Source organism: Cebidichthys violaceus, unplaced genomic scaffold (assembly GCF_023349555.1).
Source record: "Cebidichthys violaceus isolate CVI_PGR_0920_01 unplaced genomic scaffold, fCebVio1.0.p SCAF_17, whole genome shotgun sequence".
NCBI classification, from domain to species: domain Eukaryota; kingdom Metazoa; phylum Chordata; class Actinopteri; order Perciformes; family Stichaeidae; genus Cebidichthys; species Cebidichthys violaceus.
The window spans coordinates 8,357,871-8,381,170 of record NW_027176340.1 but is presented as its reverse complement, the minus strand read 5'-3'; the positions used below and the strand labels follow the sequence as shown (position 1 = coordinate 8,381,170).

General features: G+C 40.4%; 2 protein-coding genes across 2 annotated transcripts; both read right to left on the bottom strand.

Annotated features, from left to right (window-relative positions):
• Positions 1–1,735: 1,735 nt before the first annotated feature.
• Positions 1,736–6,592, bottom strand: LOC137873941 (glycerol-3-phosphate dehydrogenase [NAD(+)], cytoplasmic-like). Its single transcript, XM_068712459.1, has 8 exons — positions 6,485–6,592; positions 4,832–5,009; positions 4,599–4,739; positions 4,338–4,476; positions 3,837–3,949; positions 2,722–2,958; positions 2,501–2,607; positions 1,736–2,284 (listed from the first exon to the last, which is right to left on the bottom strand). Exons 1-8 carry the CDS (start codon positions 6,526–6,528, stop codon positions 2,188–2,190), a joined length of 1,056 nt encoding a protein of 351 aa, XP_068568560.1. The 5' UTR covers positions 6,529–6,592; the 3' UTR covers positions 1,736–2,187.
• A 1,456-nt stretch (positions 6,593–8,048) lies between these two features.
• Positions 8,049–21,656, bottom strand: smarcd1 (SWI/SNF related, matrix associated, actin dependent regulator of chromatin, subfamily d, member 1). Its single transcript, XM_068712457.1, has 13 exons — positions 21,459–21,656; positions 18,125–18,300; positions 16,885–16,927; positions 16,488–16,610; positions 15,835–15,957; positions 15,522–15,638; positions 15,028–15,129; positions 14,743–14,904; positions 13,299–13,396; positions 13,038–13,173; positions 12,064–12,186; positions 10,652–10,753; positions 8,049–9,510 (listed from the first exon to the last, which is right to left on the bottom strand). Exons 1-13 carry the CDS (start codon positions 21,642–21,644, stop codon positions 9,457–9,459), a joined length of 1,545 nt encoding a protein of 514 aa, XP_068568558.1. The 5' UTR covers positions 21,645–21,656; the 3' UTR covers positions 8,049–9,456.
• Between the last annotated feature and the right edge of the window lie 1,644 nt (positions 21,657–23,300).

Genomic DNA, 23,300 nt, shown 5'->3' with positions numbered 1-23,300 from the left:
ACATACCCACTGGTTTGTTGAATTAGCGGTTTTACAATATTGTTTTGTGATTTATTCTCGCAACTGAAGAATTAAATTGTGTCGGTCTGTGGTTGGGGCTGCTGAGACGTGAAGGCAAGATGCGCAAAGACTTGACCTTAATCAAAATAAATAAATAAATTAGGCAAATTGCCATGCTGCAACATCCAGCTGAAAATTCAACAAACTGTTTCCATAAAGAAAATACACATCTGATGCCTGTTTGGGCCGAAAAGACCTGCGAGTTTTGACCTATGGTTTTGACATGCAAGTCAAGAATCAAAGACTTGAGACTCAACTTTGGACTTGTTTGTGCCAAAACCGGCTTTTCCTTTTATTGTCGCACACGTTTTACTTTTTAATTTTGACGGCAAAACAGCCCAGCTTCCTGTATTTGATGACTGTCACCGGCTAGCTTGACAAACCTTGGCTGCCGCCCTAAGATGTGGACTGGAATTGAGGAAGTAAGGCGAGTCTCTCCTCCCTCACTGGGAGGGATGGGTGCCATGTATGTATGGCATCCATCCCTGCTGGTTTCCTATTAAAGCCACACTGGCGTCAGATACGTTCATAGTTAAGTTATGAAACGTATTATACCTTAGGAGATTTTACAGCTTCCTACTCAGTAATCCGTTTGACGGGTTATCTGTAAAGGTGCCGAATCAAAGGTAGTTAAAACTGACGGGAGTGCCGGGCTTGCGATTGATATGATAGTGCACCCAAGTGGCACGTGGGTGCACTACAACTACAAATTGTTCAGGAATATCATGCAACATCTTGACCTATACAAGTATATGGTGTTTTATTTCTGTAAGAGCTCAGACATATATTTGCACCCCACTGAAAGGCATTATAGATGTTTATAGTTGTTCATTTAAAATACAAAAACTTTCAAATGGGGCTAAAAGTGACTGAAAAAAATGACAGTCACATTATGATTTTTGATGGCACCACAATGGTGTAGTATTTCAAAAAAGGTGGCATCCCTCCATTTGTGTTGTTAAGCAGGGATGAGGCAGCTGCAGTGCTTCCCACTGTGTCTAATTATAGATGGACATTTCCCCCTTTAGAGCGCGTTATTATTAGAAATCTCACAGGCCAGTTGACTCAAAAACTATGCATGGGGTTTCAGCAAGGGAATCCAATTCTATGCAAGCGGCAAATGAGGTAACTTTATGGTCTATAACTAAACAACAGAGCTGGTGATAAATGAAATAAATGAACACATGTGTGGTATCAAAGAGCAGACATGGGGAGGACTTTTGCTCAAGCGTTTTAACAATTAGAATACTGGCAAAGCACCACCCGCTGCCCGCTGTCTTTAATGCTGCCTTTAGCTGAAACTCTTATCCAGAGGGACCTACAGGCACTGAGCATCGATGAGATGTGCTGACACATGGTAACGGACAGATGGCCGTTAATGAACACACATTGTTTTCTTGCATTTTAACAGAATTTAGAAAGAGACTGCAGCTTCAGAGACGTTTCTGAACAACACAAGCCATCACTTATGAGGACCGAGACAGGGCGTGATCTTAAACAGAAAGGTTGAAATAGACGCTCTAGAAAATGGTAAAGGTGAAGAGTTTAGAGTGGCAGCCTGGCTGAGCTCAGGTCAGGTTACAGCGAGGCTGCAGCAGAGTGTGCTTGAGTGTATCCTGCAGGAAGATGCCAGCGAGTTAAACAGAAAACATTAAGCATGAGCACAGGCACAAAGTCAACGAGCTCAATAGTTTATTCCAAAATGAATCATCATAAGTCCAGAAGACAAGAAACAACACAGTGGCAGTTGGAACTGTGTTCAGTGCTTTGTTAAACATGGGAAAACAAACACGTCCGTGAAAAAGGCACGTTAACTTAAGGCTTTTAACCAGACAACATTCAGGTCAGGGTTTGAGCATTGTGTAAATTGTGTAAATTTGTAAAACTTTTAAGACTAGATTTAATGCAACAATTTGGGACATGTATGTTTCTAATAAGTCTAAACAGAAGTCAGTGCTTCTGTCAGTGTTGTAATGGAAGGTAAGAAAGTAGGAGTGGAGAAGGCAACTCTGTTTTTTGTTGTTGTTGTCTTTGTTGTTTGAGATTCAAACATGAAGGTAGTCCGGATTAGGCACAGTCTTCACCTAACCTTCCTCCCTACAATCACCGTCGTCAGTCTCTAACCCTTCACATGTGCTCTGGGTGGTCCTGCAAACACTTGATGAAATCTGTGACTGAGTGGCCGTTGAAGCAGATCTGGTGAACAGCGGTGAAAAGAGGAAACCTAGAGACGAGAAACAACGATGGAAATGATCAAAGAAGTAGTTCAACATTTCGTGAAATGGGCTCCAACGTCTGTCTTTGAATGTTTAACGGTGTTTTTGCATACATTCAAATTGTACTATCTAAAGATACCAAAGTGAAATGAACCCAGTAAAAAGAAAAAAACATTATCAGTAATAAATTAAGATCCTCTTAATGAAATAGAAGACACACTTACTTTTCCACCATGTTTTTATGTTTCAAGATTTGATGGACCTCGAATGCAGTCGCTGGACCTTGAAGCTTCTGACCGTTGAGCAGCTCGTTTTCTAACTGCTCAATGGTCTAAAACAAAGAGATGTCCGGGGGTCGTTTTAGTGTGTGATGTTACATTGTCATGGCGTTCATAAGATGTGACAGAGAGAAACACAGAGGGGGACAAAATCGGTTTCTTCATACTTTGCCTGTTTTGGCGAAGGCCTCCCCGATCTTGCGGTTGCGTCCGCCATAGCAGGTCGTGATGAGGTCAGCGATGCCGCAGCTCTCCAGGAAGGTGGCAGGGGAGACCTGGCAGTTTGTGCAGAAGACCCTGGCGAAGGCGATCATCTCCATCAGGCCGAGACGGATCACGGCTGCCTTGGTGTTGTCGCCGAATCCCAGGCCATCACAGAAACCTGCTCCCACTGCTACAATGTTCTGCAGCACACAGGGAGAGGAGACACTGCTATTATTGTGTTGAACGTTTCACATGTTGGCTGTTGGTACTGATGCTTTGAGGAATGTCACTGTTGTGACGAGAAAGTAGTGCCTCCACATAGATCATTTTCATATATGTTTTGACAACTGGCCAGCAAATTCTATTAGATGTGTCTCTTTTCTGCTTTTGATGTGGTAAATGGACTTGTTCTTGTACAGCACTCTTCTAGCATTCCGACCACTCAAAGCTTTAACACTATGCGTCATCATTCACCCATTCACACCCATTCATATACTAATGGCAGGGGCTACCATGCAAGGCACAGCCTATGGGAAAAAAAGTGGGGTTAAGTGTGAAGGACACATCGACATGGACTAGTGAAGCTGGGGATCGAAACGCCGATCCTTTGATTGCTGACCCTGCTCAACCACAGAGCCACAGAAGCCCCACAAAAATCATATCCATGTCCATCGACTTCAAAAAACAACGAGAGTATTAGTGATTGGCTTGTAATATGTACAATTCAAGCTTTTTGGAACAATACTGCATCTACAAGACGAGCAGATGTATCACTTTAAGATGGTATTTTAATGTTTTCCCTAAAAAGGTTTTAAATGCAGCAGTTGAAAAGATGTCCGAATGATTGCAGATCTCTCAGGAAATGGTGAATTTGAAGAGAAATATCAGCAGATGTGGAAGCCACAAAAACACTGTAGCAACTGGAATTCTTTTGACCGCGCCGTATTTCTCACCCATTACATCTTCGTATGTATTCTGAAGAGCTTAAGCACAAATATGACATTGAAAGTTTTGCTGGCGCTCAGATGGCGAAGAAAATAAAGGAGTACATTTGTTTGAAAGGAGGAGAAAAGCAGACCTTGAGCGCCCCGCAGATCTCCACGACGTCAGACTCCTCCACCACAGCCACACGGAAGTTGGTGGTCTGCATCAGCTCCTTCAGCATGGGCCCGAAAGCCTTGTCTTTGCACCCTGTGTCCAAAAAACATCACGTGATCACGTTATCTTTACATCATAGCGTGTTTTAAACAGAGGACCACAGTAGGATACCCTACAATCTTTCACTTTAAATAATTGAGTGGAAAAGAACAATATAAGATACAAGATTTTAATCATTTTGACCAATCATACTGTAAGTTATTGATGTATCAAAAGTCATCCAGTCATGTCCTCCTTACTACAGTTGGAGCCACACTCAAAATAGCCGTATACATCTAGAATAGTAAAAATATATTATGTTTGTATCCTGTAAGCATTGCATTCAGATCGTAAGCAGTACTGTGCTTTACTTTCATAGCAAGTCATTTCTAGTAGACAAATGTCCCCTTAGTTAGAGGCATCAAATGTTTATCGTCCGTACCGATTGTTGTTTCACAAAACTTCTCCTCAGCGACCTCGTTGGCAATGTTTGCTCCCATGAGGACGGTCACAGTGATGCCCAGCTTCCCTCGGATGACCTCAGAGATCAGCTTCAGGCCCTCTGGACTCGCATCCACGCCCTGGAGCAGACCGCAAAATACGCACACAAAAAATCCCCGTGCATCATTACTTCTTTAGTGCACTGTGAAATTCCTGTGCCGCTATGGTACTATACAAATTAAAAATATAAGAAAAATGTTACCTTGATGAGAGACATTCCTACAGCATCCTTCTTGATGTGGTCTTTAATGGTGTCACACACTCTCACAATGAACTGGTGAGGCACCACGAAGATCAGGATGTCGGCTCCTTTCACAGACTCAGCCAAGTCTGGAACGGCCAACTGACGAGGAGAGAGGAAACGAGGAGGAAAGTTCAGTCATGTGACAACACCAGACAGTCACTGAAGCCACCAAAGAGTGTTTTCATGCTCACCACGTTGGGGGGCAGCTTGTGGCCGGGCAGATATTTCACATTTTCATGGTCCGTGTTGATTATCTCTGTGAGTTTACGGCCGTCCACCGTCTCTTCAAACACCCACATGTTCACTGTGGTGTCAAACTTGTCATACTTGGCTGCGTTGGCGCCGACAATCTTGGCAATGGCAGAACCCCTGTGGACATGGAGACACACAATGATCATACTAGTTCTGAGACAGCAGCAGGTTGAACTTATTGTTACCTAAAACTTTCTGTGAAATGTAAATTAAACATGGAATTGAATGGATTTCATACTCTGGCCTGGTGCTGCAGAGATACTAGATCAATAAATGATGAAACAGCTGTCATATATCCAGTCTTGAGTTTGACCGGTTATAATGTTTCTCTAATATTGCTGGCGGGTGCAGACTTTTTATTTATTTGAGTATTTTTACATAAGAAAATGTTCTTTGTCTCAACTATTGCTGGTATTAAGGAGGTCATACACTGACCACTGTGTGTAAGAAACACAACTTTTAAACATATGAAAATTGATTTAGATGTCTCATGACTAATAATAAATACAGTAGTGAATCTCCTAATAGTGAGCAGGTGTCAAAATGACTTGTGACACAGGACCATTGTAATTAAGATATTTAGTGTCACATGACTTGAATTGTTTTTCAGATGCCTTTCCAGACAAGAATAACACTTCAGGTAAAAAAAGAGAATACCAGAGGACCATTATTTTAGCTTGAGCAGTGTCTATTTCATAACAGGCTATTGAATGTCTTCATAACATGGGCTAAGAGCTCTTTGTAAGATTACATATCAACACTATTACTATTGACCTTTCACAACTGATCTCAGTCAAGTACTTCACAGTTTAAGGTACTTGTACTTTACTATTTCCATTGTATGCTACTTTATAACTTCATAACACATGATGAATTGTTACAGATTAAACTTCCCATATGCATACAACTCAGTTTTAATTATCTCTCTCTCAACCTGCTACAGCATTGAAATACTTCTTACATATTAATGCATCAATGATAATGATGATAATAATGTACATCTAAGAGCCACTACACTACATATTTTTTAATAGTATTCTAATACTTTGGTTACATGCTGCTGATAATAATACATACATTGTGGTATTGCTACTTTAAGTAACTTTAGTATTTTAGCATCTGAATACTCCCTCCTCCACAGACTGGACTAAATGTCATGCAGGCCGAGGGATGTCAACAACACATGAAGGCCGATTCAGCACAAATACTGCTGAATAATGAAAGAGCTGCTTCTTTAATAAAGACTTTGGGGGTGTTGAAGGGTCAAAGGTCATGAGACAGTCAGTGTCAGTAGACCTCCACTCTGCAGTTTATGAACTTTATTAATTATTTATCTGCTGTTAACAGATTAGGTTAAAGTTGCCTTTCTTTCTTCCCAAGTTTGCCAACTTTAAGACAGCAGCACTCTCTCTCACACACACACACACACACACACACACACACACACACACACACAGCCTTCCACCGAGTGTGAAATCTAATCCAGAGAACAAAAATACCTTTATGAGTATGAACTTAAAATAGCGCGCAACTGACAGGCTGCTCTATTCAAAACACTCAACAATTCAGACATCTCCAAAGCCTTCACTCACCAGTTACCAGAGCCGATCACACAGACCTTCTTCGGCGCTGCCATTATGTGCTTGACCTTCCAGACGGAGCTGCTGCCGGTGCTCAGACACACTGCAGCGGGACAAAGTGTATTTATGTGGGACACGCTGAGGCTCAGACACACCCCTCCCGCCAATTGGTCTGCTCTGTGGGACAAACTCTCTCTCTTTTACTCTCACGCAGAAGCAACAGGAGAGTTCACGACTCTGTTGTGCTTCTGTCTGTTTAATTAAGCCCACAGACCTCACAGTGATGTACTCAATACATCTTTGTCTCATTTTACTAACATAAGAGCTAATATTGCTAGCTATAACTTTACTATCGAAACAAAGTTGTCTAACTTTAATTAGATAAAAAATAGTCTTACCGTTGGTTAGCCATTATGTCAATGTGCTTCTTGAAGAAAAAAAATACTCTCATATATTCCAAAAAAACATTTTTATTTTTTTGTTCAAACTTATGGCTCACCCTCCATATTATTGTGATGGTAACAGTAAAAAAAGTTTGTAACGCTATATGTATATCATAATAATAATAAAAAACCCATCAAATCCCTTCAAAACCACTCCTTTTGATTTCCTCCCGCCAGTAAAATGATTTATGTGCAATTAAAAGATTAGCAGGGCTGATTAAATTAAGTTATGTTTATGTGGTTACCACCTCCTAGTAGTATAATTATGAAGGTCAAGCATTCTTATCATAGAGAATAAGTGTAAATGGTCCCTCAAATAAACTTTAGCTCAAACAATAACGTTAATTAATCGATCCACAGAAAATGATAAACAATTAAGATGTTTTTTCAAACACAAATACCAAACATTTTCCAGGTACAAGTGTAAAATTCAGTGGCAAAAAGGAACTATTTAAGTACTGTACTTTAGTTCAATTTTGAATTTTGAGAATTTTGAGAGTCTAATTTGGGTGTTTGCTTTGGATGAGCTGTTAGCAGTTACACCTAAAGGGATTTCCTCTCTGAAAGTCTCAGATGGTGTCATTTATATTAGTTTTCAACATCACTGAAAAGTAGAATTTTATGAACCAATACTTTTAGGATAAGGATGTTTATTGTCATTATAAAAAGATGCAACAAAATTGAGTTGGTGACTCAGTCAGTACAGCAGCAACAAGGTAGAAAAAAATGTATAAAAACATTAACACAAGACATTTCTGATGTAAAACAAGACATTAAATCCTTTTACGGGAGGAGGATTTGTAATTAAGTACTTTAACATTGTACTGGTAAAGAATCAGAGTACTTCCTCTACCACAGATTGCTGGCTTTCTTTGTCTCATGTGAGAGGTAACAATGAGTTCATTGGGACTGTTAGAACCAAGCAGCACATCTAAAGCATTTTGTGGACATCTTTAACTCTTACTGACATTTAAAAATGAAAGAAAGCTTAATTTATAGACTGTCAGAAACATAAATGATAAAAAATAGCATTTGCAGTCCAATTGTAATCCATACAGGAATATTAAAGCAGTGTTCATTAGAGGTAAAAAAATAATAATAATAAAAAAAAAAAAATCAGTGTCAGACACATGTACATTTTACATATCCTTTATTATAACATAAGAACATACAGAAAAATAGGTTTGGTCCATGAAAAAGTCTGCAGATTCAAATACTACTACAGCCCCCCCCCCCCCCTCCCCCAGAGGTTCCCACCACTTGTTTCAAATCATGTACCTGCCCAAACCCACATTAGTGTATTCTTGGAGTTCATTCATGAACTCTAAAGTTTCAGCCAGGACACTCATCTTTATCTTCAACGGGGAAACAACCATTAAACTCAACAAGGTGTGAAGTCTTCAGCCAGCGTACAAAGAAGCTACAACTCCTAAAATCTTGTTCCACTGTGTATGGCTTCTCTGCACATAATCAAAAATACACAAAACTATAAGCAGAATATTTTACTTTTCCCAGCTCGCAGGCGACGTGAATGTGGTGTACATTTTGTCCTGCAGAGCAGCAACTCGTCAAATGTGACATCTTTACGTTGAGAGCTGAATCACTGTGCTGTGACAGCGAGGGCTGATTAATAATATAAATACTGCTTCAACTATCTGAGCGTTGACAAAAAAAAGTTAAGAAAAACATCTGCCAGGATAAGATACAGTTTTACTTCACATCCATCTTCAGTTTTTTTTCTGCTCAGTATTTACAAAACTATAGACTAGAGGTACTCATACTAGCTACTTCCTTGATAATCTGTACTAGCTAACAAGACAAGTACTGATATAATACATACTTTTAAAACAAGAATCATTGATAACAAAAAAGAAAAAAAGGAAAACTTCATACTAAATGGCACTCTCAACAAAAGATGTACAGTATATCTTGCCATGATTGAGCTTTCTCTCTCGTACACCAGACTGTGGCACAAACTGTCAAAACTAACCAACGAGAGCTTAAGACAAAGTGACACATGAACAGCCAACAAAGTGGCCATTGATTACAAACACAATCAATAACTAACTGAATGAGCAAGCATCCAGGGGGCCGAGTTGGGAGAGTAAAATGTAAATTCACTTTCCAAAAAGAGGGGAACAAAGAGTCAAGGCAGAATCAACACATTCCGGCTGATTGAAGATATTTTTAGATTGAGGGACAGAACACATTAAAAGTTGCCCTCTGCTTTTCATTTGGGTACAATCTGTACTTTTGTGTGGGCACAATGTATCAAAATGAGAGGAATGCTTCCAGGTAAGGCTTAGACATGCAAGCGAAAATACATTGCAGCTCTGGTGTGGAAAAGTGGAAGTAGCAATCAAACTGCAAGAGTAGTCGAGCTGCAGGGTGAATTTAAACAAAAAAAAAGGACATCCTATATAACGGTAAACCCATCTAGTATCTATGTCTCTCCAAGCCGGTTAGAAAACTCTTGGAGGAATTAATTGTGAACAATCCCGCACGCGCTCACACGTTGGTCATCTCTGTGGATAAATCTCTTTAGGTGTTCCTGATGCCGAGCGCCGTCTCCAGCTCCTGTCGCCTCTGCTGGACCTGAAGCACAAAGAAAAGATTCTATCAGCAGAAGACAATAAGAAGACCACGACAACAGGTCCACAATGGCCGTGAGTGTTTGTCCATGCCAACATGCTGATGATAAGAAGATATGTTTATCCTTTTCACCATCTTAGTTCAGTGTTAGCATGCAAACATTTGCTGATTAGCACTTAAGATGAAGTTGATTAACAGAAAAAGAATCGATTTTGATGAGTGATTTATTGTTTTAGTAATTAGAAATGACAAACATTCTCTGCCTTCAGCTTGTCAAAGGTGAGGACTTGCTGCTTTCTTTGTGGTATACGTTACAAAATGTAATGTGTTTGGGTTTTGGATTGTTGGTTGGAAACAATAAGCAGTTACTTCTGTCACCTTGGCTCTGGAAATAATGGGAACGTATCACTATTATCTAGTATTTTATAAGAAAACTAAAAAAGCTGAAACGAGAAATGAATCAGCAGATGAAGCGATTATAAATATAAAGAAGTGACTGACATGAAAACATCTGCAGCTGATGCTATCTTGTTTTACTTTTACAGCGGAGGATGTCATGGACAAGGATTTCTTTCAGATGCCATGTTTCAGTGTTTTGGCTGACATGGACATTCAGCTGAAGAGAGGCCGCTCAAGGCTACAGCGTGGAGGATTGTGCCTGTGGGGACGCTGCAGAAACTGAGCAAACCTGCTGCTCGCATGCAATGCATTCTGGTTAACGGCTCCGCAGCAGGAGACATCTGCTTTCTCGGTCACACACTTAGCACACTTATTTTTTTCAGTGGACTACATTTACCATCAGCACTTATTGTGCATTCATATAAAAAGGTGGTGAATTTTTTCTTCAAGTCCAACCAGTTTTATTTTTTTGGGTGATTTCTTTTTAGGCAAAACAATTGCACCAAAATCATTACAATTCGTCCTTCATGGCAACCTATCCAATAGTGTCACAAAACCTAAATGTCAACCTCACAGTGGCGCTAGAGGAAAATCAAGGGTTTACTGAAGTTGTGATTCAGCCTCTGGGGAACATGAATGTCATCGACATGTCATGCCAATTCATAAAACAGTTGTTGAGATAATTCAGTTAGGACCAAAGAAGAAGAAAAAGAATACAAAATATAGGAGGAACTAAGTGGATTACCTTGGAGTAGAAGTAGCGACAGACCGCCTCCTGAGCCCACGGCTGGTAGTAAAACTCTGCTCTCCGCTCTTCTTCTGGGTTTCCTACCACATCAGTCATGGTCTGTAAATAGAGAAAAGACACATTTACACATCTATCAAACGCTGACCGCAGCTAAGACAAACACATCGTCACAAGAGCACAAGGTTGACTGTTGAGCTTTGAAATGAATTTGTTTCATTTCACAGAGATTCGACTGAACAAACACTGCAGGTGGTTGACAGCTGGTCAGCAGTTAATCGGCTCACTCAGCGGACATGTTATTAAATGTTTCATGCTCTTATTTTGACTTTGCGATCCTGTGTTACAGCTGAGTGAGCAGCATGAGAGAGAGCACAACATCCATGTACTTGCATGTAATAAAGTCCTCTCTTCCCACAGTAAACCTCCATAAGACCAAATATTATGAACCTCAGACATTACTCAAGGAATTCACAGAACCGTAAATTAACCAAGCTTAAATATACCAGAGGGTATGTTTAGAATTGTTGTTTTGATGTTCCTTTTTTTAAGAATATTTTACATTTGATATCAGACATGAATGTCAAGTGTGTCTGTAGTTTTAGTGTTTCCCTCTGAGATACTCTGAGCAGTAATCATGCATCTGTGACTTTGAGCACTGCAGAAGTTTAGTTTTCTTTTATCCACTTTCTTATTCTGCTTTTCTACATTTCTGAATGTTTGGTTAAAACGCCTCCACAATGTGCTGTGTTAGAAATGGGTTTTTACAGATTGTCAAGTCAATTTAAATAACCCAAATCACAAAGTTGCCTCAATGGGCTTCACAGCTCCATACAGCATGACTTCTTCCATCCTAAAACCTTTAAATAAAAAAAGGAATACGTCTCCAGGATGCGATAAATAATCATGACATTATGCCGTGTGTACAGATAACAGTGACAGTGAAATTGCACTATGGAGACACTGAATGATATTAGGAAGTAGACGGAGCAATAACAGTAGCGGTAGTAACGGCAAAAGAAGAAGAAGACGTTCTAGTTTAAAACGATAAATCACATTGTTTACTCAAAACATTTAAAGTCTTTTGGCTGAGATCTATTGACGCTAATGTCGGTGGACACACTGATATTGTCTCTTCGTCTTATCAATGATGGATTTCTCTCTGAACATTGATGCAAAATGGCAGCATGCTTACGAGCCTGAATGACAACCCCCCATCTATCCACACTCTCTCTTATTTAGAGGCACACAAAACAAAACCTTTAGGGTGCACAGTGCATGCCAAACCGTGATATAGTGCATATGGTGGATGTGTTTGTTTTCATGCAGAAGCAACATGGTATCTACTGAGATATGAGACCACAGGTGAGTTTGAAGTGCCTCGAGGACTCAGTTGTGACGGACGGACTCACCTTGAGGTCTCTGCACTGCGACTGCAGCCAGTCGTTGATAAAGCCCTGAGGATCTCTGGCAAAATTCAACATGAACTCTCTCTGGGTCTTCAGCTGGTTAATGGTCTCAATGGTTTCATGGATCTGAGAAAAAATAAAGAGACGAGTCATCAATTTAAAGTAATTAATACGGTTTTAATTGAATGGAACATCGCTGACACAGAGAAAAAAGGGGGGGACAGGAGTTTCTTTAATAACCATTTTACAGCTAGTATTCCTCAGATCAGCAGTTTTAAAATGGTTTTAAACCAGAGCACCAGATTCATTTTATTAGAAGACAATATATATATATATATATATATATAGAGAGACAGCTAAGACGCTACGGTTCTGATATGAGGCCGGCAGGACCCAGGTGTGTATCAGCAATAGTCACCAAACCCAAAATAAAGTCACAATATGAATGGCGCCGATTAACCATAAACAAGCTCTCTGTAGTTACAATGTTGACTCCGAACAAAAGACGACACAGGAGGACGTCTTTCAGTGGAACGGCTCCGCGCCTTATCAATGTGATTACAGCCATCAAAGGTAACGGCTGCTAGCAGGAGGTCAAAGAGACCGGACCGACCTCAAAACGGGCTGGAGAGAAGCCGGCAATTCACAGGCAACAATTTGAGTGGCTACGTGTGAAATTCCCCTCAGGAGGCTCACAAAATGGGAGGAAATAAACTACACTGCGACTCAATGGAACAGGGGTCCAATAAAAAACTGCGGCTATTCACATTGCATTTAAAGTGAGCACGATTAAAACGGCCTTTGCAGAGCTGCGTCAGAAAAAAAACCTTCCTCTCTTTGTGAGACATTTGTTTGATTTTCAGTTGGTCTCCAGTCAGCAGGGATTTAGTAATTTAATAGATTAAAACCCCACAAAAAAGGCAGAGAACTAGAGCAGGAAACAAAACACAGGGAGGGGATGTGTCTCTCTGTTGTACCTTGTTGTCCAGTCCTGCTATTTCCTGCTGACTGGCTGTGGAGAGCAGGAAGGAGTTCATCTGGGTCTTCAGCGTGTCGTCCACCTCCACGTCAATGTCGTAGCAAGCGGTCTTCTTTTGGTCATTAGGGTCAACACTACAACAGGATACAGCACATTTAGTTCTCGTTGTATGTGGAGATTAGCCAGCAGGAGATCAGGAGAACACAACTTTAACATTTTGTCACATAGGAGACCTCATTCATCACTGTAATGAAGTTACCTGATCACATGGTTGATGATGATGGGCTCTGGGGGCATCAGGAGGGCATGTAAGCGCTGCGGGATCTCAGAGAACTTCATTCGCTGAGTCTCAAAAATCTGTAAAAATGAAACACAGCCAGTGTTTGTCAGAGCCTACGACTAGAAAATGAACAAAACTAGACATATTTAGTGGCATTATTCAAACCAAAAAAACAGAAATACATTCAAAGAAATCATTCCCAATGTTGCACAAACACAGTCCACAGACACGACCAAACAACCACTAAGCTTCATGCAAATATATTCACATTGAAGCAATCAATAAGAAAATCAGCATATGACATCATTGATGACTTTTGGAGCTAGCAACTTTCATTGGAAATAAATTTGGCAACACACTGCATTTTGTTTTCCAGTTACTTTGGTTGTTTTTGCCGCCCGCCATTTCAGATACTGGGAATAGTAACTGCAAAGAACTTACATCGATACTCTTTGGTAACTGGAGATAGCTCCCAAAAGCTACCGGGGAGAACAAAAGCACTATGCTCCTTCTGTTTAGGTTATTCCAGTGGTGGACACACCTCCTCTGCTCTGGATTGAGCCTTCATTTCCCCAGAGGTCGTACCCGGTGGCAGACAGAATGGCTGAGTGAAAGCGAGGCTTAAAGGGAACCAATCTAAATGCAGATGGTTTCATTGTTCTATAGCCCTTACATTTAAATAGTGCTTCATAATGACAAGTTAAAGCAAAAATGTGCCTATTTCCACTCCAATGACATCAGGAGACTGAATACAATTAAAGAATTGCCTTTAAGTCTTTTTTAGAAAACCCTACAAAGAAGTATTCTAAATGAATGTCTTTATTAATCACTCACATATTAACTATCTATGCCTCTAAAGTTATTTTATCTATTTAATGTTTATTTTCACAGTAACAGGTATGTAGCTTGAACCAATCCCACCTCTGCAATAATCCACTTTGTCCGTTTCTGTTTTTTTGGCCTCTGCTATTAAGACTTGTGATATTTTTTACTGATAGTGTAGAAACAAGAGTAAAAAAGCAAAACTGAGCTTTTAAATTCATGGCTCTATTACATCTTTACTACATCACAAATCACTGTTGTAATTAAAAGAAACTTTAAGCTAACCAGCTAATTCATTTCATATGTTCACTTTGTAGGAATTCACTGTTAGCTTTCCACAATCCTCTGTTTATCTTGGCACAGCAGAAAGAAAAGCAGTGGGCCAGAGAGAAGAGAGTCCATACAAGGACAGAGGGACGGGTAGAGAGACGGACTGCACAACATCAAGAGCACCGATAAACCGAGAACTATAAGACTGTCGCTCATTCCAGCTTCATACAACGGCCACAGTTTGTATTCATCAGGTTTGAAGAACAGAGAGGCCTCTTTTGGTGTATTTGTCTCTTAAGATGCGGTATGTTACTAAAAGGACTCGACTCACCTGCTGCAGGTATTTGTCACAGTTGATGAACTCGCGCTCATGAGGGTCTTGGAGCTTGTGGGTCTTGACGTACTGCCACAGAGCCTGAATGATGACCGGTCTGGTCTGGGTGTGGATACCCAGCATACGAGCCAGCCGGGGGTCCAGCTTGAACTGAGGGGGCTGTTTGGTACACAAGAAAGATTGGTTTGATGTGAAGCCAACAACAAAAGGTTTACTTGAAGGCAACGCTATTAAATCACAGGGCCTTCTGAGAGGTCAAGTAAACCCCGAGCAGGTATTTACCTGGTAGTCGAGCATGAGCAGGACGGTGCAGCGAACACCCACATCACCGGGCCTCTTCACCTGGAAACCATCCGTCTCCTGGGTGGTGGCAGTCCTGTGCCACTAAAATAACATTTTAAACATTTTTGTATCGTATTTACACGCACACACACACACACACACACACACACACACACACACACACACACACACACACACACACACACACACACACACACACACACACACACAGGGTTTGACTAGAGCTGAAATGATTAGTTGGAAACTATTTCGATAATTGATTTATCCACATTTTAGATGTTTCAGGGTCTAAAACGTGAGATTTCTCTCTGTCTTTTCTGTTTTAAATGATCGTTAACAGAATATCTTTGGGTTTTGGATTGTTGGTCTGATTAAAAAGGCTTTTTATGATGTCATCTAGAGCTAACTGAATTTAATGATGCAATTTTAAAAGCAGAAAAGGGACTGAATAAACATAATTAAAAAAGTCTTACTTCCACAAGGTGATTGTCTGGACCATACAAGTCCTTGTCCAACTCGATCACCAGGGACTTGAAGAAAGAGGAGAACTTCCGCTTCTGTTTGGTGGCTTCATACTTGGACACAGCCGTCTGCAAAGCAAATGTTACAGTAAGTGGAAATATAAATGAAATCATAATCTCTGTAAAACATGAGAACTTTAAGTATAAAGACTTTGTTTCATAGTTTTGGCTCAATGTAGCCCAACAAAATGTCTTCTGTGTACAAAAGACTGTACACAGAAGACATTCATATAAACCAATATGTTTCAATGATTACAATGCTTACATCTTCCAGCAGACGCCCCTCAACACGTAGCTCCCATGATGCCACTGTGCCCTCTCCGTCCTCAGCGTCTGGCTTTGCAGGGTTAAAGGTGTTCGATATGAAGATCCGAAGCTTTCTCTTTTGCTGGAAAACAATCAATCAAAACAAACTTTAAATTGAGGGGCTATCATTCACTCAATGCTAACTTGTTATCTGCACAGATAATCGGCACGTGCACCAACAGGGGAAAGATAAGACAGTGTGCAGCTTAATTTAAGATTAAATCAATGTATTGGTCTGCTGAAGGCGGACACCGAGAGGTCATTCGACTTATATAGAATTACCTGCATGTTGTCCACCTAACAATGTGCTCATCTCCTGATACACTGCCACATAAAAACTGAGTGTCAAACCAAAAATCTTTAACTTCAAACATCCATATGAATTAAAGCCTGGTTCAAAAGCAATAAACAAATCCACCGTCACATGGATACGTCTGAACTCATAGTGCTGTTGACATTTTTACACGCCTTCACTGAATTACATTAATTCTAAATGTGCAGTTATGGGGATGGATGGAGGCCCCTGGGGTCTGAATGGCTTTGTTATTAATTTCAGGTCTGAAGCGGAGTGATTGAGGGATTCCAGCAGTGCAGACGTTATTTGATCCGTACCTTAATGGGCCTCTTGAGGGCCTCCTGAATGTCCAGCCTCTTGCGCATGATGGTCTGATCCAGCTTCCTCTCAAAAGCCAGCAGATCCATGTAAGCCTGAGACTCTGGGACCAGTTCCCTGATCTAGGACATAACGAAATACACTGGTGACCAGCTGTTTACACAAGCGTCATTAAAACAAAATTTTTTTTTAACCAATAGAAATGCAATCTTTTATTTCAAAATCATTTAAATAGAGTGAACCGTGAGTTTTATGATACTACTACAAATAAGTCATCTTAATTGCTTACAGCAGTCGCAATTCTAGTACTTTAAACAGAGCCACCTCAATTAAAATATAAATGGACAAAAGTAATCTCTCCAAGGATCAATGCACTGCTGTTTGAATAACACTCACCCTCTGAGGTAGAATTTTATCAGCCATCTTCTTCTTCTTTGTGCTGTAAAAAGAAATGATTCAAACAAGATAAGTTTGAATGTGAGTCAAAGAGTAGTGCTGAATTCAAATCAGAATGATTCAGCCCCTGATCTAAAAGGCAAATGTGATCACTCAGGTTCAAAACTAAATGTAGAATACATCTACCTTAATGCGGGCAGTTAGTATCATCAATCAAGCAATTATGACATATGACAGAGTACATTCAGCAACATCGGAAAAGGAAATGTGGGCATCAATGATGCTTGAAGCTCAAACAAAGAACAACAGGGAGCAGTGTTTTCCTGATGTTTAAGTTTTTATGTTAAGATGTAATATGTTACATATTATCTGCCCAGAGACTTGTTTTTGTTGCTGCTGTTTACATTCCTCCTGATGCAAATTCAAAACATACACTATGGGACACTCGACTGTTTTGGTTTTGTTTGTTGTGTTTTTCTTGTGTAACAGATGTGCTACAACTGCATTTTGCTGTGCATCCCTTTGTTGCATAATGACAAAAATGAACTTTGAATCTATTAAATACATTTTCTTTAAATGTCAATAGGCTATCGATTCATCTGTTGATTATTTTCTCAATGAATCCAATATTTGTTTCCATAAAATATCAGAAATAGGGAAATTATGATATTCCTTTGCACTAAAACCACGATAATGTATTTAAACAGCTGATTTTGACAAACCAACGTGCCAAGACCCAAATATATTCAATGTGCAATTATATTAAACGAAGACGAGCAGCAAACCCTCATATTTGAGGACCTGAAGCCACCGGATGTTTGTCATTTTGCTCAAGAAGAGATTGAAATGAGATCGAAATAGTTGCCAACTAAATTTCAGTCTTTTCAATGAATCCTTTCATCTCAACAACGATGAATCTTTTTTTAAGTTTAAAGACATTTAATGAGGCCAGATCACTCCCAGCATTTCTTTAAAAAAACTTTTTCCATTAAGAAAAGTCCCTTTTTTTCAATCTGTGACAGTAAAGAGAGATTTTAATAGGAAACGTGGTTTTGGGTGACAGTGACGAAGTAGTGGACGAGTGCAGGAGGCGTGTCTGAGGGAGTGGGCTGCAGAGCTTACAGACTCTTATTCACAACCAAAACACAATTACATTTTTACGCTGTTTAATACAAAAGAAAGCCCATAATAAAAGTAAAGCTGTAAATATTGATCTTCTGTATGGGTCGGGATGACTTACTGCTGGTTGCGGTTCTGCTGCTGAACCTGCTGGATCTGTTGGGGGGCGGGCCTCTTGCGAGACGGGTCCATTACGCCGGGCATCACAGGACGAGACACGGGGCTGTTGCCGTACCCTGGGGGGCCCATGGCTGGTCCTTGTGGGGTCATGCGGCTGGATGGAGGCATGCCTGGTCTCTGCACAGAAAATATATAGGGAAAATTATTTTTCTTAATTGGGTTAGGATTTTATATAGATTTTAGCTTCTCAAATGTGCTTTTCCTTGCCTTACATTGTAATACTATTAATAGAATATATTCTGGCTTCAAACTTAAGCACATTGCAAATTACGACAGCCGTTTTTCACTGTTACCTAATGCAACATTTTTTCCTCCCATAATCAAAGACATTGTAATGAGAGCTCTATATAAGGCTGCCATACTTATGCAAATCCACATCAGAGAAATCATCAATCCTACAAATCTTCCACCAATCTTGCTCATCAGCAATAATGTAACACATTCTGCTACGCCCTGATGTTAATCTATTCATATTCATTCAAGACTAAGCCAAACTCATTTTGCACAACACATTTTAAAGTACAAGAAAACAAATAGCAGCTCTGTACTGTTTGCAGAAAAAACAAACCCTGCTTTTTAAAATCATCACATCCGCATACGTTCCTCCTACAACAAGAGATGGGAACAATGTGCATGCCGGCTCCTTCAAACAAGTTAATACAGAACAAATCCCAACTCACCAAGCCAAGCACTAAGAACTCAAACAGGCGACTTTGTGTATTTGACTGCATGAGTGCAGGTGAGAAACGCAGATAAATGACAAATCACTGACTGCAGCTTTCTCTCCAGCAGTCGGCTCAACAAATGAGCGAGATGAAGGCGAAACACACCCTCTCTCTCCAGCGTGTGGTGGAGGAATGGAAGAGTGACGGACATGTCATGTCAATACAAGCTAGATGAATTGACTCTGCCTTTTCTACACAGCGCAGTGTGGGCAGAGGAGCTGCAATTCCGATCATTTAGTGCTCTTTATAATATGAATCGGTGCAACCTTGGTTTACTGGAGAACAACTGGATTTCTGCAGTGTTCAGAATATGAAGCCGCCTCGACTGTGCAGAGAAAGGGCTGCTTGTGTGAGTGAAAGCAGTCAAGGACGCCGGAGGAAAAAAAGATGTAACATCCTTTCACTAAACTATGTTTCAGGTTGCCAGTAGCTAGGCAGCACACTTTTCAACTACTGTGGATATACTCTAAATGTCTCTTAAGACTACATCTACACTGTCAAGATCAGATACAATTAGTACTGAACTGTTAAAAAATACCACAAAAACTTAATATCTGTCAGGGTCTATTTATAAATCTATAAAAATCACTTGGTAGCAGCACGCATGCAGGAAAACAACTCTGGCTGTACCAGATCTCTCTTTTTAACATTTGAAGCTTCTACTGGGGTTTTTGAATGGTGATTTTCTGCCATCAGAGTTTTCTCTATTGTGGTTATGTAAATGTAATTTATGGTGCCGTTAGATTGCTGCAAGAGCGCTCTGTTAATGCAGGTGCTTGCCTCTTTGTGAGAGAGAAATGTTTTTGACTGCAGTGAAAATATTTTTGAAAGGCTAAACACCAACAAATGTGGACTGAAGGAGAATAGTTTGTTCAATAATAACATGTTGTGGATTTTGGAAATGATTGGATCAAGTAGGAAACAATCAGACGGAGCCTCCATAATTCTACATACTGTATAATACTTTTACGATAACAACAACAATCACTCAGGTCTATATAATCATGCTGAAGGCATTCAACAATGAATGAAGCGCATAGAGAGATTACATATATTTTAGGATTGCCCCACAATGTGACATCTAGTTTTGTATGAATATTCTATGACTTGTTTTCCAGTGCATAAACAAACTATCCTTCCTCAAAGGGACTTGATTATTTACAGATGCTCAGGGGACACTCCTAAGCCTTCACTCTCACTTATTCACAATCAGCTTTGATGATGGGAACGCTGCCAGACACACTGAGCGTCAGAGACTGGAAGACAACAATTCCACCTCGTGGATCTCTCATACATTTTGAGAAATTCTAACGACTTGAAAATGTCTTTCCATATGGGAGAAAGTTTGGTGCCTGCCGAAAGCAAAGTAGAGATGACCTGATTCTGGTATCAAATTTGTTGTTTCCCCATTCCCCTGTTCCTTATTAGAAAATATTGACTAATGCTCATCTCTCCACCCTAAATTGATGTCAGCAGAAGCTGAAATACAAGGACACATCCCCTACAAAAACAAACATCAAAGCGACAAAATACCCTTACCAGAAATAAGTATAAATTAGCATTTTACAGGCCAAACACTTCATTGATAAAACAATCAGCAGATTACTTGTTAATTAAATCATTGTTGGATGCAGCCCTAGTTTGATCACTAAATATAAGATATCAGTAACATGGCAAACCAGTTTAAACCAGTGGCTCACATAGTTTAAACATTGTGCTTGTTTGGCTACAGCCTAAATATAATTGTATATGAGCTCAAATTCAGACTTATATCATCCCCAATGTACCACACTACTTTAAAATAAAGTTTACAAGTTTTTAGAAACCACCTGGATCCACTTATTCTGTTGTGTAACACCTTTACAAGCCAGGTGACACGAAGTTTTCCAAAGGCAGGCGCTGACGTTGCAGTGCCTGCAGGGTGGCACACAACAAACTAATGTTAATTATTATTATGAATTAATGTTAAGCACACAGGGACAGGGAGCAGGCTGGTCCTGGTTCGAGCCTCCTCAGAACACACGACTGAATCAGCACTGATACAAACTGAGGCTTCGTGCAGCCGATTCATTCAAAAGTGGACCAGACACAGTAACTATAAAGCCAACTTTTGAACTCAAGCAAAGCACGAACTTTCTCAAGTTCGACGTTCATCACTAAAGGCGTTCTTCACCGCACTGTTTAGAAACCACTCGAAGCTATTTTAATCATGTTTTAGCAAGTAAACTGAGCGAAACACAGTTACCAGCTAATGCTAGCGACGTTAGCCGGCTAAGCTAATTGGCTACCGTGACTAACTAGCTCAGAATAATGTTAGCGGGCGGGAGGGTTAGCACATTCAAACAACAAACAGACTCTAATAAGAGTTGGTCGCTCAAAGCGGACTCTTTAAACGTGTCTGATGGGTGTGAACTTCTCCAGCTCCAGTGAGCTGTGGCCCGTGTCGGTGTCGGTGGTTAACGTTAGCCGCTAGTGACAAAGCAGCGGTAAGAGGCTTTGTTCTAGCGGACTGGCTAGCGCGTCAGCAGCAAAGATGGAGTGATATCTCACCGGGTACCCAGGCCCGGGCATTGGGGAGCGGTACATGTGGTTCTGCGCGGCCGACGACGGTACCATCCTTCCAGAAGGAGTCCCGGGTCCCATGCCTGGTCCTGCGCCCGGTACCGGTGGTCCGGGTCCCATAACTCCACCGCCACCAACAGTCGGTGCTGACTGAAACCCCCCTCTGGCCGCCATCTCCTCTCTGAATGTCGCCGCCGGTAGAGGCACGGAGCTATCGCGAGAACGAGAACAGAGTTTTGGTAGTGGTGACGATCCCCCAGCGTCCCCTGCTGGATGTATACGGTACTACAGTACTATAGTCGTAAAAACGGTGTCAAATACCCAAAAGTAACATGATCCTGAAATATAGTAAGATACTGAATACAAACCACAGCACATAAGTAACAAATTACATAATCAACTAGTTCACATTCGAACATAGTCAACTTACATTATTTGTATTGCAATACTATCACTATGTATGACTATTTATATACTGTGAAGAATATTGTTCTTTTTACTCTACTATATATGCACTTTTTCTGAACATACTCAAGTCTTTAATCACTTTTTGGATTATATGGATTATATATGTGGAAAATATGGACAGTTCACTGCCTGCAAGAAAACTTGATTTCTTGATTTCACGAAACAGCATCTTGAGTTCCTACAGAAAAGTGTATAATAGATGTGTATATGTGGGATGTAATGTGTAATGTGTATCAGATGTGGAAGATACTAAACAAACACACAACCAAAATGCTTGATAATAGAAACACTATTCTTTGAACATTTGGAGCATTTATTTAATTAATTGATCAGCTTAGATAGTCATATCATATGTGCTGAATATCAACTCTCGGTCTGAGTTATCACAAAAATCACAGACATTATATTTTCTTTCAACCCAGCAGGGGTTCATGAATAAGTAAATCAGCTCCCTTCTTGATTATGATGTGATCCAAATCACAACCGCAGCACCTCCAAACTGGATGGTTGTTGAACTGAAACAGTATTAGTTGACCTCCTCCGAGTGCATATAATCATTATAACGTTTCATCTGAAGAAAGGATGTTGAACCTCTGGCTTCTAAATTAACAAAGATAACAAGTTAAGCGGCTGACGTGCTGTAAGTCAGCCACAGGCTCAAACACTTTCTTGTTTCCAAACTTTAATGTCATTACACTTCCCTCCAATTAGCATTAAGTTATAACAGCACAAGTCATTCCATCTGTTTGCACAGCATGCTTGCGTTTGATCAGAACGTACTTGTGAGGGTACATACAAGGGAGGAGGGGGGATACATTATGGGTTTTTTGTACATTGGAGCAAGATGATGTAAAATCTTCATTCATGGGACAAAAAAGTATCAGATTTGCTCCATTGTGATTCAAATCTCCAGAGAGGTGTTTAAGCCCTTGCGTGTGTGAGAGAGATGGCAGGTGATAATGTGTATCCTCAACAAGCCTATACTGACAGCCTGGATATTACATTATAAGGGTTCATACTTCAAACAAGTGAAAGGACAAATCAGGCAGACTCAAGTCTGAATACAGCATTTCTCGGTGCTGAGAACGTTGCGTTCTATTTATCAATCCTTTTAATGAGCAGAATGTAAAGTGAAGCCCAGAGGAGCGGAGCTGCAGCCTTATCTATGACAAACGGCTGAGCATCCTAATTGCACTGAGAGATCTGACAGGATAAATTTATACCAGAAACGTGACTCATCTGACATGCTGGGAGGAGTGAGAGCACGGAGACAAGCTGGAGCTTCAATTCATCTCTGTACAGTAACGATTCAGTAACACAAAACAGTCTAACAGCCGCTACACATCACATATTCTGGGTCAG

What these genes read in the sequence shown, in the direction of transcription:
- smarcd1 (XM_068712457.1), bottom strand. Translation starts at nt 21,644, where the DNA reads ATGGCGGCCAGAGGGGGGTTTCAGTCAGCACCGACTGTTGGTGGCGGT. An exon ending in TAGCAGGACTGGACAACAAG is followed by an intron (nt 12,187 to 13,037) that starts GTACAACAGAGA and finishes ATTTTTTCTCAG; the next exon opens with ATCCATGAAACCATTGAGAC. An exon ending in CGCAGTGCAGAGACCTCAAG is followed by an intron (nt 10,754 to 12,063) that starts GTGAGTCCGTCC and finishes CTCTATTTACAG; the next exon opens with ACCATGACTGATGTGGTAGG.
- LOC137873941 (XM_068712459.1), bottom strand. Translation starts at nt 6,528, where the DNA reads ATGGCAGCGCCGAAGAAGGTCTGTGTGATCGGCTCTGGTAACTG. An exon ending in GTGATCGGCTCTGGTAACTG is followed by an intron (nt 5,010 to 6,484) that starts GTGAGTGAAGGC and finishes CCATGTCCACAG; the next exon opens with GGGTTCTGCCATTGCCAAGA. An exon ending in CATAAAAACATGGTGGAAAA is followed by an intron (nt 2,285 to 2,500) that starts GTAAGTGTGTCT and finishes TCTCGTCTCTAG; the next exon opens with GTTTCCTCTTTTCACCGCTG.